General features: G+C 43.7%; 1 protein-coding gene across 1 annotated transcript in view; it reads left to right on the top strand.

Annotated features, from left to right (window-relative positions):
* GCC2 (GRIP and coiled-coil domain containing 2) overlaps positions 1-14,720 on the top strand; it is a 73,527-nt gene extending 58,807 nt beyond the window's left edge. Inside the window, exons 22-24 of the mRNA XM_078777053.1 lie at positions 768-907; positions 12,042-12,249; positions 14,399-14,720. Of these exons, the coding sequence (XP_078633179.1) occupies positions 768-907; positions 12,042-12,249; positions 14,399-14,469 (419 nt within the window). The 3' untranslated portion in view covers positions 14,470-14,720. The remainder of the gene's footprint in view (positions 1-767; positions 908-12,041; positions 12,250-14,398) is intronic.
* Positions 14,721-15,308: the final 588 nt, after the last annotated feature.

Below are 15,308 nucleotides of genomic sequence, written 5' to 3'. Positions count from 1 at the left end.
AACCGCTCCCTGCAGCACGCCAACCGCTCCCTGCAGCACCCCAACCGCTCCCTGCAGCACCCCAACCGCTCCCTGCAGCACCCCAACCGCTTCCTTCAGCACCCCAACCGCTTCCTTCAGCACCCCAACCGCTTTCTGCAGCACCCCAACCGCTTCCTGCAGCACCCCAACCACTTCCTGCAGCACCCCAACCGCTTCCTGCAGCACCCAAACCGCTTCCTGCAGCACCCAAACCGCTTCCTGCAGCACCCCAACCGCTTCCTGCAGCACCCCAACCGCTTCCTGCAGCACCCCAACCGCTTCCTGCAGCACCCCAACCGCTTCCTGCAGCACCCCAACCGCTTCCTGCAGCACCCCAACCACTTCCTGCAGCACCCCAAACCATTCCCTGCAGCACCCCAACCACTCCCTGCAGCACCCCAACCATTTCCTGCAGCACCCCAACCACTTCCTGCAGCACCCCAACTACTCCCTGCAGCACCCATACCACCATTACCCACATCTGCATATTTATATTTTAGACATGTTTCAGCTTTCAGCATGAATTGAAGTTTGTTACCTAGGTGCTGTTGTCCAGGATAATTGTTTATATTTTGACCATTTATTCGTATTAGCGCATGTTGCTTAATTGCTCAATAAGCTAAGATTCTTCACGGCTGTGAAACGAAAGGCAAAATATACTTTTATGCACTATTGCTTTGCAACGTGCTCTCTTCATATTGCCAGAGAAGGTTTGATTTGATTGCATCCCTGTTATACTTTCGAAGATGCAGCACCATGGCGCGAGGACTTGTCTCTGAGCGAAACGATGAGACGACTGGCCGAGGCAGAACGTCGCACTGAGCACGTTAACCAGCTACTTCGAGAGACCGAGGCTTCATCCGTTCTGCTGACTGAACAAAATAAGGCATGGAGATGGGAAGGGAATCGTGGGAGCGCTGTAGTGGTGCGGAAGGGGTAGAAGGTCTTTTGGTGGTCTTTCTGTCTTCTACCGACTCCTCTCCGGCCTTGCTCCCCCAGCTCTCTGTGCTCTGTCCCCCCAATATTCCTTCAGGTCGCACAAGATCTGCCTGCAACCCTCTTCTGGTTAAACTGCCAAAGTCTAGGCTCTCTGCTCACCTTCACTCTTTCATTCCCCTTTTCTCCCGCCTCTGGAACAAACTCCCCCACTCCCTTCAATCCCACTCCTCCCTCCAGGTCTTTAAAACAGCTGTTCACCACCATCTCTTATCTTCCCCCATCGAAAACCTTGATCTTTTCTACCCCCGGTAATTCACCCCAGAGTCCTTGCAGTGTTCATATGTTTTAATCCTCTCCCACCTCCCCCCAAGTCCTCCCGATGTCCCTGCTCTCAAATGTTGTGTTTGTGTCCTTCCCCCTCTCTTTTGTGTCCTTCCCCCTCTCTCCCCATCTTGTCTACCGCTCCCCTTGTTTTTTGTGTTTTGTGTGTCGGTTTGTCTTTTTGTGTGATTAATGTTAGCTCTTTCACGAGCCTCGATCTTGTATACAAAAAAAAAAAAAAAAAAAAAAAGGTAGGACATGGATAGAGAATGAGATTGGGGGATGTGTGGAGGAACATGTGGTGTTGGGGTTGTCATCGTTCACTATGTCAGTTGAGATTACGAAAGGGATCTCGAGGTTTCATCTTGATGTTCCTTCGTGAATGTGTCTGAAGCCCATGAAGGAGTTCAGTGCAAACTAATACCTGCAAACGAATGCAAATTATGGGTGGGGGAAAAAGTTGTTTTTTTTGTTTTTGTTTTTTGTTTTACTGGTTTACTCTGCAATTAATGCACAAAAGGTTGGGTTTTTTTTCAGGTACAACACCCAGTGCCATTCTTCTCGTAACTCATGTCCATCTCATTAAATGCTTCGATTACGGTGAAGTGAAGAAGCCGTAAGTGTCCTTCAGTCAGTCTGTCCTTCCGGCAATGGGTCTATTAACATTTTGTGCACCGCTCCTTTACTATTCCATCTCCAGATGCTGCATGACGTCATCTCCAGGCACTGAAGGAGGCCCGGCGATGACGTATGCCGAAAGGCGGGGCTCGGTTTTCACTCCGGTTTCTTGCTTGTTTGTCCTTTGAGCTAAGATGCTGAAATTTGGGCACAATAGTGAGCATGTGCGTTGGCAACAACAATATATTTATTTTCTGATCAATCATTTATTGATTGATTACTTAATTATTATTGATTTACGAAGTACTTGTTTATTTTTCTTCTCATCTGGCCATTGAACCGGGCACTTTTTGAGTTAGGAAGCCGATATTTGGACACGACAGTGACCAAGTGATTTGGCTATGAAGGGTATTTTCGATTTATTGATTAATCGATTAATTATTTAAATTTTTCAACTGCTTAATTAATTTTCAAAAAGTTACAGATTCGGGATTGATGCTATTCGTGGTTTAGGTATTCTATTAGACAGATGATTAAGAAATTAATTATTTTACGGTTATTACTTATGCAATTTTACTTATGCCTGGTGTTGGCTTAGCGGATAGGGTGCTGGCTTGGGATCCTAGGATCCTGGGTTTAAATCCCAGTCGATCGTTGAATTAACGCCAGGGGGGTTGACTCAGCCTGTCATCCTTCCGAGGTCGGCAAATTGAGTATCGGTTCACTGGTAATTCCCTGTGTGTCGCAAGAGGCGACTAACGGGGTTTTTTTTTTTTTTTTTTTTTTTGTATACAAGATCGAGGCTCGTGAAAGAGCGAACATTAATCACACAGAAAGACAAACAGACACACAAAACAAATAACAGCGGGAGCGGTAGACAAGATGGGGAGAGAGGGGGAAGGACACAAACACAACATTTGAGAGCAGGGACCGAGAGACATGGAGACATCGAGAGAACTGTGGGAGGGAGAGGGCTTTGGGGGGGAGGCATGGGAAGGGGGGGGGTGGGAGAGGTATAAAACATATGGACACTGCCAGGACTTCCAGGAAAGAAGTTGGAATTTCAAACAAGGTGGATCTGGGGTGAATTAGTGGGGGTAGAAAAGATCAAGGTTTTGGATGGGGGAAGATAAGAGATGGTGGTGAACAGCTGTTTTGAAGACCTGGAGGGAGGAGTGTGATTGAAGTGAGTGTGGGAGTTTGTTCCAGAGGCGGGAGAAAAGAGGAATGAAAGAGTGAAGGTGAGCAGAGAGCCGAGATTTCGGCAGTTTAACCATCAGAGGGTGGCTGGCAGATCTTGTGCGACCTGTAGGAATATTTGGGGGACAGAGCACAGAGAGAGCTGGGGGAGCAAGGCCGGAGAGGAGTCGGTAGAAGACAGAAAGAAAGTTTGGCCAGGATCCCTCTTTCCAGACATCAACATGAACGCCTCAAGATGTTCTCGTGTCATTGTACTTCGCAGACGGCCTTTGGTTCTCTTCAAAGCAGAGAAAGACCGTTCACATGCCACTTGTGACACAGGCAGCGTTAGCAGCAGCTTGTAGGCAAGTCCAATGCTCTTGTAGGCATTGTGAACATCGGTAGAAGTGGTGAGGTGAATAGTATACTGCCATAGGGGAGAAGTGGTGAGGTGAATAGGTCGGTAGAAGACAGAAAGACCACCTACCTGCCTGCGGTGAGTGAGTGAAAGGCCCTCAGAGATAGCTTCATCGCGGGAGATTCCAATGATTCTGAAAGCTTTGGATTCAACAGCGTGAAGCCGAGCCAGGTGTGAGGCAGGAGCACCAGCCCATAGGGGAGAACAGTATTCCATTGAGCTGCGGATGAAAGCCTTGTATGTGGTGAGGAGCACAGGTGTGCCTAGGAAGGACTTCGCACGACGGAGGATGCCCAGTCGGCGACTGGCTTTGGAGGCCAGCTTGGAAATGTGGTTTTCCCAAGAAAGATCATGGCAGATGGTGAGACCCAAAAGCTTGAGCGACAGAACTTCTTGGAGAGGATTGTTGAGAAAGTAGATGGGAGGGTTGTCCAGTCGATCTTTTCGGAGAGACATAGTAAGAGTGTGAGATTTGTCAGGATTGAAAGACATGTTCCACATGTTTGACCAGTCTGTGATTTTGTCCAGGTCTTCAGAGAGTGAGGAGGCTGCAGACTGCCGATCTGAGGGAAGAGGAATGGAGCGGCAGAGAGTGGAGTCATCAGCAAAGAGATACAGAGGATTTTCCAGAGAGTCGGAGAGATCATTGATAAAGACCAGAAAAAGCACAGGGCCCAGCACACTGCCTTGGGGAACTCCAGCCTGAACGGGAAGGGGAGATGAAAGAAATCCATTCAGGGCCACACGTTGACTACGACCAGAGAGGAAGTCCGCAAGCCATGCATGGAGATTTCCATGGATACCATAGGAGGAGAGTTTGGTGAGCAGAGCTGGGTGCCAGACCGTATCGAAGGCACGTGATATGTCAAGGGAGACAGCTCTGATTTCCTGTTTGGCATTGAGGACCTCCATCCATTGTTGAGACAGCAGAAGCAGCATGTCCAGAGTAGAGTGACCTGGTCTGAAACCAAATTGATGATCAGAGATCAAGCCATTGGAGAAGAGGAAAGATTTCATATCCGAAGCATATCCGGGTTGGCGGCAGGAAGGGCATCCGGCCATAAAACATTGCTCCAAAAAGGGGACCACGGTGCCAGAAAAAGGCCAACCCCTGCTCTGTGGGGAGAAATGGCCTCTAAAGGTGGTTCTTTTCTATGCAATTAATCAATTAATTATGGTGCACCTCTCCATCCCAATTCCGTCTCCATGTGCTGCATGGCGGCACCGCTGGGTGCCATGGGCACCCTGCCAATGCCGCGCACTGGAGGATGTTATTTATTTATTTGGCATGGGGGCAGTATACTTTGAATGTAGCTCTGCTTGTTTTCGTTCTTTTCCCTACTACTCTGAGGCGACTCAATGGACGGTTTTGACACTCGGTATGATGTTCCATGACGTCGATGCACAAAAACTAAAGGAGCCCTTTTTATAATTTCCATCCAGGTGGTGAGATAATTAGCTAATCAATTCAAAATGGAATATATTGTTACAGATCGCGGATTAAGATGTTAGTTACCGAGCGGTTTGGTATTGCCGCGACCGTTACAGGATCCCTGACTCACCCGATTCACCCAGAACCTTGGCCGTATCGCACCACAGCTGCTCAATGAGGGAAAAGACAAAAACGACGCAATGCAAGAGGAAAAAGGAATAAAACGAGAAGACGTACAGACGTGTAATGGGGTTTATTATTTACACACACAAGCAAAAAGGAGCAATCAAGTTTTATTTACAACACATAAGACGCAGGTGACACAGTGCAAATACTAGCTTATCTACAGACTTAACTTATTCCCAGGACAGAACAAACAGAACAAACTCACGTCCACAAGAAGGGTGGAAAAGCAGGAGGTGGATGGCTGGAGGGAGAGGGAGGTCCAAAGGGGGTCCCGCAGCACAACCGGCGCGTTTAGCAGCCGCCGTTCAGGCCAGGCCCCACGCTGCTGTTTTGGCTGCTGTGTACGTCGCGTGCTTTGCCAGGCCTTGTCCCACTCGTCTGGTCCAAACCCTCAACTCTTTCCTGGTTCACTCACTCCTCACCACCGACTCCTCACCGCAACCAACTGACCACCGACTCCTTACCAACGCAACCACTGACCCTCCTCTGGCAACCGACTCAGACCAACTCCTTGTGACCAACTCTCCACTCACTTCCGTTTGCGCCTTTTATAGCGCCTCCAGCGATTACGCCGCCGGCGTTTTGGACACGCCCATCGGGGTGCTCACCTCGGCCCTGGTTGGTCGCGCGACCCTCGGGCTCCGCCCTGGATGACGACGGGCGGGCACGCCCCTCCTCCCCTCTGACGAGGTGGAGACACGCCTTTCTTCTCCGACTCAAAGCACATGGTCAATGGCGGTTATTGGTGGGGAGGTGATTGGGAATCGAGGGCTCAGCAGTGACGAGAGGGGATGTAATATGGAAATGGAGGTTTTGGGGATGGGAAGGAAAGGGAGATTTTGGGGATGGGAAGGAAAGGGGATCTATTCTCTTTCACTGGTGCAATGGAGTATTTCAATTAATGGAAGACACAGCCTTACACTAATACACATAATAAGGATATAACTGTCAAAAAAGATATATCGTGTCCTGCATGTATGTTTTATGGACTAACTACGGGAACGCCCTTTGACCTTTATACAACCACAAACGGAGGGAGGAGGGGTGATATTTTACAACAACCTTTTACAACAACATTTTACCACAACAATAAAATAAAAAAACATTCTCATATCCACAACAATATGTTTGTTTGTCCATCACATATCGCATATACTCAGCATACAAGGCCTCCAAGATATCTGATTTTTCTTGGTTTCACATCAATTTTATCCCATTTATTCTGTATTTTCTGTTTGAGGTGTTTTTATTTTTTGTTTTTATTCTTGCAACATTTGTAAATTGACTGTAGTTCAGCTTATGGTTGTGAAACCTTTTCTTACTTTGCTGATTGTGCACAGTTGTTTCTATGTTACCACACTCTAAAAGGTCTTTATGTAACCCTGCTCATCCATGAGCCTTTTGTAGAGAAAAAAAATCACACCCGTGTCTGAAGGAAGCGTTTCAGTTTGGCATTTTTAATATGAAATAGGCAAAGCCTAAAAATGAAAGAACCCCCTTTCGAATTACCCTTTAGAATTACCCTTTAGCATTACCCTTTCGAATTACCCTTTAGAATTACCCTTTCTAATTACCTTTTGAAACCCCTTAGAATTACCCTTTAGAATTACCCTTTCTAATTACCTTTTGAAACCCCTTAGAATTACCCTTTAGAATTACCCTTGAGAATTACCCTTTAGAATTACTCTTTTGAATCACCCTTTCTAATTACCTTTTGAAACCCCTTAGAATTACCCTTTAGAATTACCCTTTCGAATTACCCTTTAGAATTACCCTTTAGAATTACCCTTTCTAATTACCTTTTGAAACCCCTTAGAATTACCCTTTAGAATTACCCTTGAGAATTACCCTTTAGAATTACTCTTTTGAATCACCCTTTAGAATTACCCTTTAGAATTACCCTTTGGAATTACCCTTTAGAATTACCCTTTAGAATTACCCTTTGGAATTACCCTTTAGAATTACCCTTTAGAATTACCCTTTAGAATTACCCTTTAGAATTACCCTTTAGAATTACCCTTTAGAATTACCCTTTAGAATTACCCTAGTTGGAATTACTCTTTTGAATTACCCTTTAGAATTACCCTTTAGCATTACCCTTTAGAATTACCCTTTCTAATTACCTTTTGAAACCCCTTAGAATTACCCTTTAGAATTACCCTTGAGAATTACCCTTTAGAATTACTCTTTTGAATCACCCTTTAGAATTACCCTTTAGAATTACCCTTTAGAATTATCCTTTGGAATTACCCTTTAGAATTACCCTTTAGAATTACCCTTTAGAATTACCCTTTAGAATTACCCTTTAGAATTACCCTTTAGAATTACTCTTTTGAATCACCCTTTAGAATTACTCTTTAGAATTACTCTTTAGAATTACCCTTTAGAATTACCCTTTAGAATTACCCTTTAGAATTACTCTTTTGAATTACTCTTTAGAATTACCCTTTAGAATTACCCTTTAGAATTACCCTTTGGAATTACCCTTTAGAATTACCCTTTAGAATTACCCCTTTAGAATTACCCCTTTAGAATTACCCTTTAGAATTACCCTTTAGAATTACCCTTTAGAATTACACTTTAGAATTACCCCTTTAGAATTACCCTTTAGAATTACCCTTTGGAATTACCCTTTAGAATTACCCTTTAGAATTACCCTTTAGAATTACACTTTGGAATTACCCTTTGGAATTACCCTTTAGAATTACCCTTTGGAATTACCCTTTAGAATTACCCTTTAGAATTACCCTTTAGAATTACACTTTATAATTACACTTTAGAATTACCCTTTAGAATTACCCTTTAGAATTACACTTTATAATTACACTTTAGAATTACCCCTTTAGAATTACTCTTTTGAATTACCCTTTGGAATTACCCTTTAGAATTACCCTTTAGAATTACCCCTTTAGAATTACCCTTTAGAATTACCCTTTGGAATTACCCTTTAGAATTACCCTTTAGAATTACCCTTTAGAATTACACTTTGGAATTACCCTTTGGAATTACCCTTTAGAATTACCCTTTGGAATTACCCTTTAGAATTACCCTTTAGAATTACCCTTTAGAATTACACTTTATAATTACACTTTAGAATTACCCTTTAGAATTACCCTTTAGAATTACACTTTATAATTACACTTTAGAATTACCCTTTAGAATTACCCTTTAGAATTACCCTTTGGAATTACCCTTTGGAATTACCCTTTAGAATTACCCTTTAGAATTACCCTTTAGAATTACACTTTGGAATTACCCTTTGGAATTACCCTTTAGAATTACCCTTTGGAATTACCCTTTAGAATTACCCTTTAGAATTACCCTTTAGAATTACACTTTATAATTACACTTTAGAATTACCCTTTAGAATTACCCTTTAGAATTACACTTTAGAATTACCCTTTAGAATTACCCTTTAGAATTACCCTTTAGAATTACCCTTTGGAATTACCCTTTGGAATTACCCTTTAGAATTACCCTTTAGAATTACCCTTTAGAATTACCCCTTTAGAATTACCCCTTTAGAATTACCCTAGTTGGAATTACTCTTTTGAATTACCCTTTTGAATTACCCTTTAGAATTACCCTTTAGAATTACGCTTTAGAATTACCCTTTAGAATTACACTTTGGAATTACCCTTTGGAATTACCCTTTAGAATTACCCTTTGGAATTACCCTTTAGAATTACCCTTTGGAATTACCCTTTGGAATTACCCTTTGGAATTACCCTTTAGAATTACCCTTTAGAATTACCCTTTAGAATTACCCCTTTAGAATTACCCCTTTAGAATTACACTTTAGAATTACCCCTTTAGAATTACCCCTTTAGAATTACCCCTTTAGAATTACCCCTTTAGAATTACCCTTTAGAATTACCCCTTTAGAATTACCCCTTTAGAATTACCCCTTTAGAATTACCCCTTTAGAATTACCCCTTTAGAATTACCCCTTTAGAATTACCCCTTTAGAATTACCCTAGTTGGAATTACTCTTTTGAATTACCCTTTTGAATTACCCTTTAGAATTACCCTTTAGAATTACCCTTTAGAATTACCCTTTAGAATTACCCTTTAGAATTACACTTTGGAATTACCCTTTGGAATTACCCTTTAGAATTACCCTTTGGAATTACCCTTTAGAATTACCCCTTTAGAATTACCCCTTTAGAATTACCCTAGTTGGAATTACTCTTTTGAATTACCCTTTTGAATTACCCTTTAGAATTACCCTTTAGAATTACCCTTTAGAATTACCCTTTAGAATTACCCTTTAGAATTACACTTTGGAATTACCCTTTGGAATTACCCTTTAGAATTACCCTTTAGAATTACCCTTTAGAATTACCCTTTAGAATTACCCTTTAGAATTACCCTTTAGAATTACCCCTTTAGAATTACCCTAGTTGGAATTACTCTTTTGAATTACCTTTTTGAATTACCCTTTAGAATTACCCTTTAGAATTACCCTTTGGAATTACCCTTTGGAATTACCCTTTAGAATTACCCTTTAGAATTACCCTTCAGAACCTGTTAGAATTACCCTTTCGAATTACCCTTTAGAATTACCCTTCAGAACCTATTAAAATTACCCTTTAGAAGTATCCTTTACAACCTATTAGAATTATCCTTTAGAACCCCTTAGAATTACCCTTTAGAACCTATTGGAATTATCCTTTAAAACCCCTTAGAATTACCTACCCTTCAGAGTTGCCCTTTCGATTTACCCTTTAGAACCAACCTGTTAGAATTACCCTTTAGAATCCCTTAGAATTGCCCTTTCGAGTTACTCTGTAGAATTACCATTTAGAATCCCTGAGAATTACCCTTTAGAATTACCCCGAAAGGTTCACCGTAACCTTTTACGTTCACCGTAACCTTTTCCCCTAATTACTCCTAAAGGTTGCTGCACTGTTGCAGCCTGCTCCCAATCATCAGCAAAGTCATGGAATCCATCATTGCTTCTCCAATGGCCTGATCTCTGATCATCAATTTGGTTTCAGACCAGGTCACTCTACTCTGGACATGCTGCTTCTTCTGTCTCAACAATGGATGGAGGTCCTCAATGTCAAACAGGAAATCAGAGCTGTCTCACTTGACATATCACATGCCTTCGATACGGTCTGGCACCCAGCTCTGCTCACCAAACTCTCCTCCTATGGTATCCATGGAAACCTCCACTCATGGCTTGCGGACTTTCTCTCTGGTCGTAGTCAATGGATTTCTCTCATCTCCCCTTCCTGTTCAGGCTGGAGTTCCCCAAGGCAGTGTTCTGGGCCCTGTGCTTTTTCTGGTCTTCATCAATGATCTTTCCGACTCTCTGGAAAATCCTCTCTATCTCTTTGCTGATGACTCCACCCTCTGCCGCTCCATATCTGATCCCTCAGCTAGGCAGTCTGCAGCCTCCTCACTCTCAGCAGACCTGGTCAAAATCACAGACTGGTCAAGTGGACAATCACACAGACAATCACAAGTGGAACATGTCTTTCAATCCTGACAAATCTCACACTCTCACTGTGTCTCTTCGAAAAGACCAACTGGACAACCCTCCCATCTACTTTCTCAACAATCCTCTCCAAGAAGAGGTGCAAAGTGCAAAGTGAAAAGCGACAAAGTGCATGAAGTGCAAAGCGACTGAGAAACAGGTGTTGCGGCTGCTTCCGTGTTACAGATTCGGCGCGCACTCTTCACACATAACCGTGCGACTGAGAAAGACGTGCAGCGGCCGCTTCCGTTTTGCAGAATTCAATCTTTTTTTTAAATGGGCGCCATGTACTGTTTAGATTTTGATGATTTGCGTGGGATATGATTCAACGGATGTTTATGTGAATCGTTTAAAATAAAAAGGCCTTCAATTTCTGTAATTTTGCCTTTTCATTTGGGCTTCCCAATTGAAGCCCCGCCCATAGGGCGGGCACCGTTACTAGTCATGACAATTTAAAAAAAAATAGGTTTAAGAGGATGACATCCCTGACTCATTAACACAAAAAAAAACTGGGAGAATAATATAAGGCAATTAATCGTCTTTTTAAAATCGGACTGTTGTCACTGGCATTATGCAAACTACTTCTACTACTACTTCCTCTTTTCACCCCTGTTCTTAAAGGTTGTGGACGGATTCAGGTGGAATTTGCTGGGCATGTTGAATGTGTGACAACGATACGATTAGATTTTAGTGGAGATCCACATCTGGATACTGTAATTGCAAAGTGATTCTTCACCAGAGAAATGGAGCCGATATGTAGCACAATATCTAAAAAGGTTGTGGACAGATTCTGACAACACTTGGTGGATGAGTTTGTTCGATGACAAGAACAAGCCGATTTGATTTTGCTTCAGGTCAGCAGATCCGGCCTATCGGTGGGATACAAAACGTAAACGATTCAGCCTGGCGGAGGTTTGCGCTCTACCGAGTGTCATTCTAGTTTCCAATGCTTTAGTATATCTTTACCTCCACCACCGAAGGTCACAGGAGGTTATGTGTTTTAGATTTTGTTCAGGTCTAACCTCCTTTCCCAAGAACCCAAGAACTACTTAAATTCTGCCTTGGATATTCATTACAAACCTCACCCTACATCATCAAATTCTCCAATTGCAAATCATTATGGGTATCGCATTTATCAATTGGACAGAATATTCCTTCCCATCCACAACATGCATACTTGACATATTGCTTCAAACCTTTCGATGAATGTTTTCCCCCAAAATTCTCGAGTTCATTGTTGAAAACATAACCTCCGTCCATCTTCTTCGGGGGCGGAGGTGATTACCCTGACGACCTTGTTGCCTCGTTACACCATCCAGCCTCATCTGTTTCCAACCACGACATCTCGAACACGGATATTGTTTTTTAGAGGCGTCATGGTCAGGTTGGTTAAAGTGGCCTATCTGATTAGTTGTGCTCATCAGTGGTATTCTCCCCATCCCCAGGTGTTGAAGAGTGAGCTGCGGCGTCTGGAGAGGAATGAAGAGAGGCTACAAGCAGGAGAGAACCTGGAATACTTGAAGAATGTGTTGTTGCGCTTCTTTGTGTTGGCACCGGGCAACGACCGCTGTGCCCTGATCCCCGTGCTGCACAAATTGCTGCATTTGAGCTCCGAAGAGCGCACCCGCCTTACCACCGTTGCCTCGGGTAATGGTTAGTTGTGTGTAGTGGTTGTCGCAGGCACTAATCATCATGCTTTGGTCGAGGTTTCGTTCCTGTGGTTATGGCTTTTTCAGTGTTGTCGCGATGCATTCTGGGGGAATTATCAGTTTTCTCATGGTGGATTTTTTCCCGCACGTGCCATTTGTGTGCATGTTTTTCCAAGTCCTGTAAATGTCGTTCGCTTCATCTTTATTCTGAATTTCTTAGCTTATTGAATGCCCTGTAGGCCTCGCTCAACCCCTGATCACGTGACAATTTGCATTTTGAAAAAAAAGACACCATTGTGCAAATCTACCTCAGTTGAGTTCTAGGTTCCTGCCCTGGACTTCAGATGGGGATGCATTGGCAAACCAGTACATTCCTTATCATAGAAACTGCATTGGCAGTACCTCTCTGATTGGTGAATGTTATTTGGCAAACCAGATCAGATATGGGATGGATGCCGTTGACGTCTTGACTCCATAATATAATCACAAACTGCTCATAGCTTTGGAACATATCTTTCAATCCTAACCAATCTCACATTTTCACTCTTTCGCTCTGAAAAGACCATCTGGCAAATCCTCTCATCTACTTCCTGAACAGTTCTCTTGAAGAAGTTCAGTCACTCAAACGTTTAGGCCTTACTACCAGCCATGATTTTTCTTGGGCAAACCAGATACCTAAGTTGGCCTCCAAAGGCAGTCATTGACTGGGCATCTTCCATCGTACAGTCTTCCCTTGGCACATCTGAACTCTTATCTACCTACAAGGCCTTAATCCGCAGCTTGATGGAGCTCTCCCCTCTGGGCTGGCGCTCCTGCCTCACACCTTGCTCAGCTTGATGCCATAGAAACCAAGGCCTTCAAAATCATTGGAATCTCCAACAGGGAAGCCAAGTCTCCGGTCCTATCATTTCCACATTGCAGATAGGTCGGTGGTTTTTCTGTCTTCTGCCGCCTCCTTTCTGGTCTTGCACCCTCTGCCCTTTCTGTACTCTGCCTCCCACCCACAGCTTTGCAGGATGCACTTGGTAACCCCTCGTGATGAAACTCCCAGAATCTACTCAATCATTTGTTCCTTTTTTTTTTTTTTACACCTGTGGAACAAACTTCCCCAGTCTGTTCAATCTCATCCTTTGCTCCAGGGCTTCGAGACAGCTGTTCATCACCATCTCCCACCCGCAGCCATGTTCGTTTCTACGACGACCATAACCCCCCTCCCCCCCCCCCACCCCCCCTAGAAATGCTCAGAATATGCTAATTTATCAGAAATGCTCCAGTGATAATGCTATGAGAAATCCATGCACGACATGCGGCATTAAAAAAACAAAAACACAGACAAACCTATGGGTTTGGCCTATCATGGAGGGGAGTGGTTTGGGGGGGGGGGGGGGGCGGTCAGAGGGTCAGAGGTCCTGTTAGGTAAAAATTCTGTTACTGCGCTAACTTGTGAATCGGTGATGGGATTTTGACCAAACTTGGCAAACTTGGTACCTGGTGTTGCCTGGTGTTAAGCCTGGTGTTGGCTTAGCGGTTAGGGTGCCGGCTTGGGATCCTAGGATCCTGGGTTCGAATCCCGGTCGATCGCTAAATTAACACCAGGGGGGTTGACTCAGCCTGTCATCCTTCCGAGGTCGGCAAATTGAGTACCAGCTTGCTGGGATGAATGATCCCGGTGTGTACCCCGGTTTAGAATAGGTACACCGTATCCCTGCGCATCGTAAGAGGCGACTAAGGGTTGGCGTCAGGAAGGGCATCCGGCCATAAAAAAAACATTGCCTCAAACAGGGAACCATGATTGTCATGGGGCCTGCAAGGCTAACCCCTGCTCTAGCGGGGAAAATGGCCTTTAAAAAACGATCATTCTTCATTCTATTCTTGGTACAAGTGTGTATTATGATGCAAAGATTAACCGATTAAATTTCGACATCAAAGGTCAGAGGTCATGTCAGGTAAAAATGTGATACTTGAGAACAGCTGAATGGATTTGAAACAAACTTGGTACAAGTATGTATAATGATGTAATAATGTGGGCTGAGGTATATCGGCGGACAGATATTGAAGATATTGAAAGGTACAGACAGAAATAATCTGAAGTTGAAGATGCCGCAGATTACAAATGTTGGTGATGATAATGGAGCCTTTGCTTGTTTTTGCAGGAACTGATGAAGGAGGACCGGCAGCAGGAAGATGGGTGTCCTATTTGCCCAGCTGGACTGGGCTGCATTGAGACAGGAACAGAGCATGTACACTGAGACCTTTTTTTCTTTTTCTTATATTCCCTGCTATGATACCTTTTCACTTCTTTAAATCTCCAGGCCTAAGGTGTAAACTTTCAGACTTTCTCACTGTGCTTCCATGAAGTAAATTACAATTGGAGACCTTGATTTTTTTTTAAGTTATTTGAGGAATTACGTTAATATTCATATGTCCTTGTCCGACCGTCTGCGTTGTGATTAATAAAATTTCACCTACTTGTAACTGTCGGCTTCTCAGGATTAAATCTCGTGCTTATACAATCCGTGTTTGCGGCCGCAATACTCATTTCACTGAACTGGCCTATCTGCCACGCTGTAGTAACAGGTGCAGACAACATGAGCTTCATTGTGGAGATTCCCAATGATTTTGAGAACCTTGGTATCCATGGCATCTAGATTATCATGGTGGAAGGTAAGGGCACCAGCCAAAAAAGGGGAGCACGACTCCATCGAGCTGCCAATGATGGCTTTGGAAGTTGTTAGAAGTTCGGATTAGCCGAGGAAAGACTTGGCACGAATGAGGATGCCCAGTTGGCGGCTGACTTTGGAGGCTTTGGAGGCGGTTGACTTTGACAAAGCAGATCCAGCTTTGGATCTGCTTTGGGCAGATCCGGGCCCTTTGATTTTGAAGAGGGGGGAAGGCAAGGTAAACAACACGACAGTGAATGCGGAGCGTTGGCTGGCACAACGTCGCGTTTAACGACCTGCTGTACGAACCCTGGTGAGGGCCCATGGGGCAAAGTCATGGAAGTTATAATAAATCTGCGTTGTTCTACGCAAGCAAGAATCATAATAAATTGCATCAAATCAT

Source organism: Myxine glutinosa, chromosome 5 (genome assembly GCF_964187855.1).
Source record: "Myxine glutinosa chromosome 5, kmMyxGlut1.1, whole genome shotgun sequence".
NCBI classification, from domain to species: domain Eukaryota; kingdom Metazoa; phylum Chordata; class Myxini; order Myxiniformes; family Myxinidae; genus Myxine; species Myxine glutinosa.
This window is presented reverse-complemented; position numbering and strand designations above follow the sequence as displayed.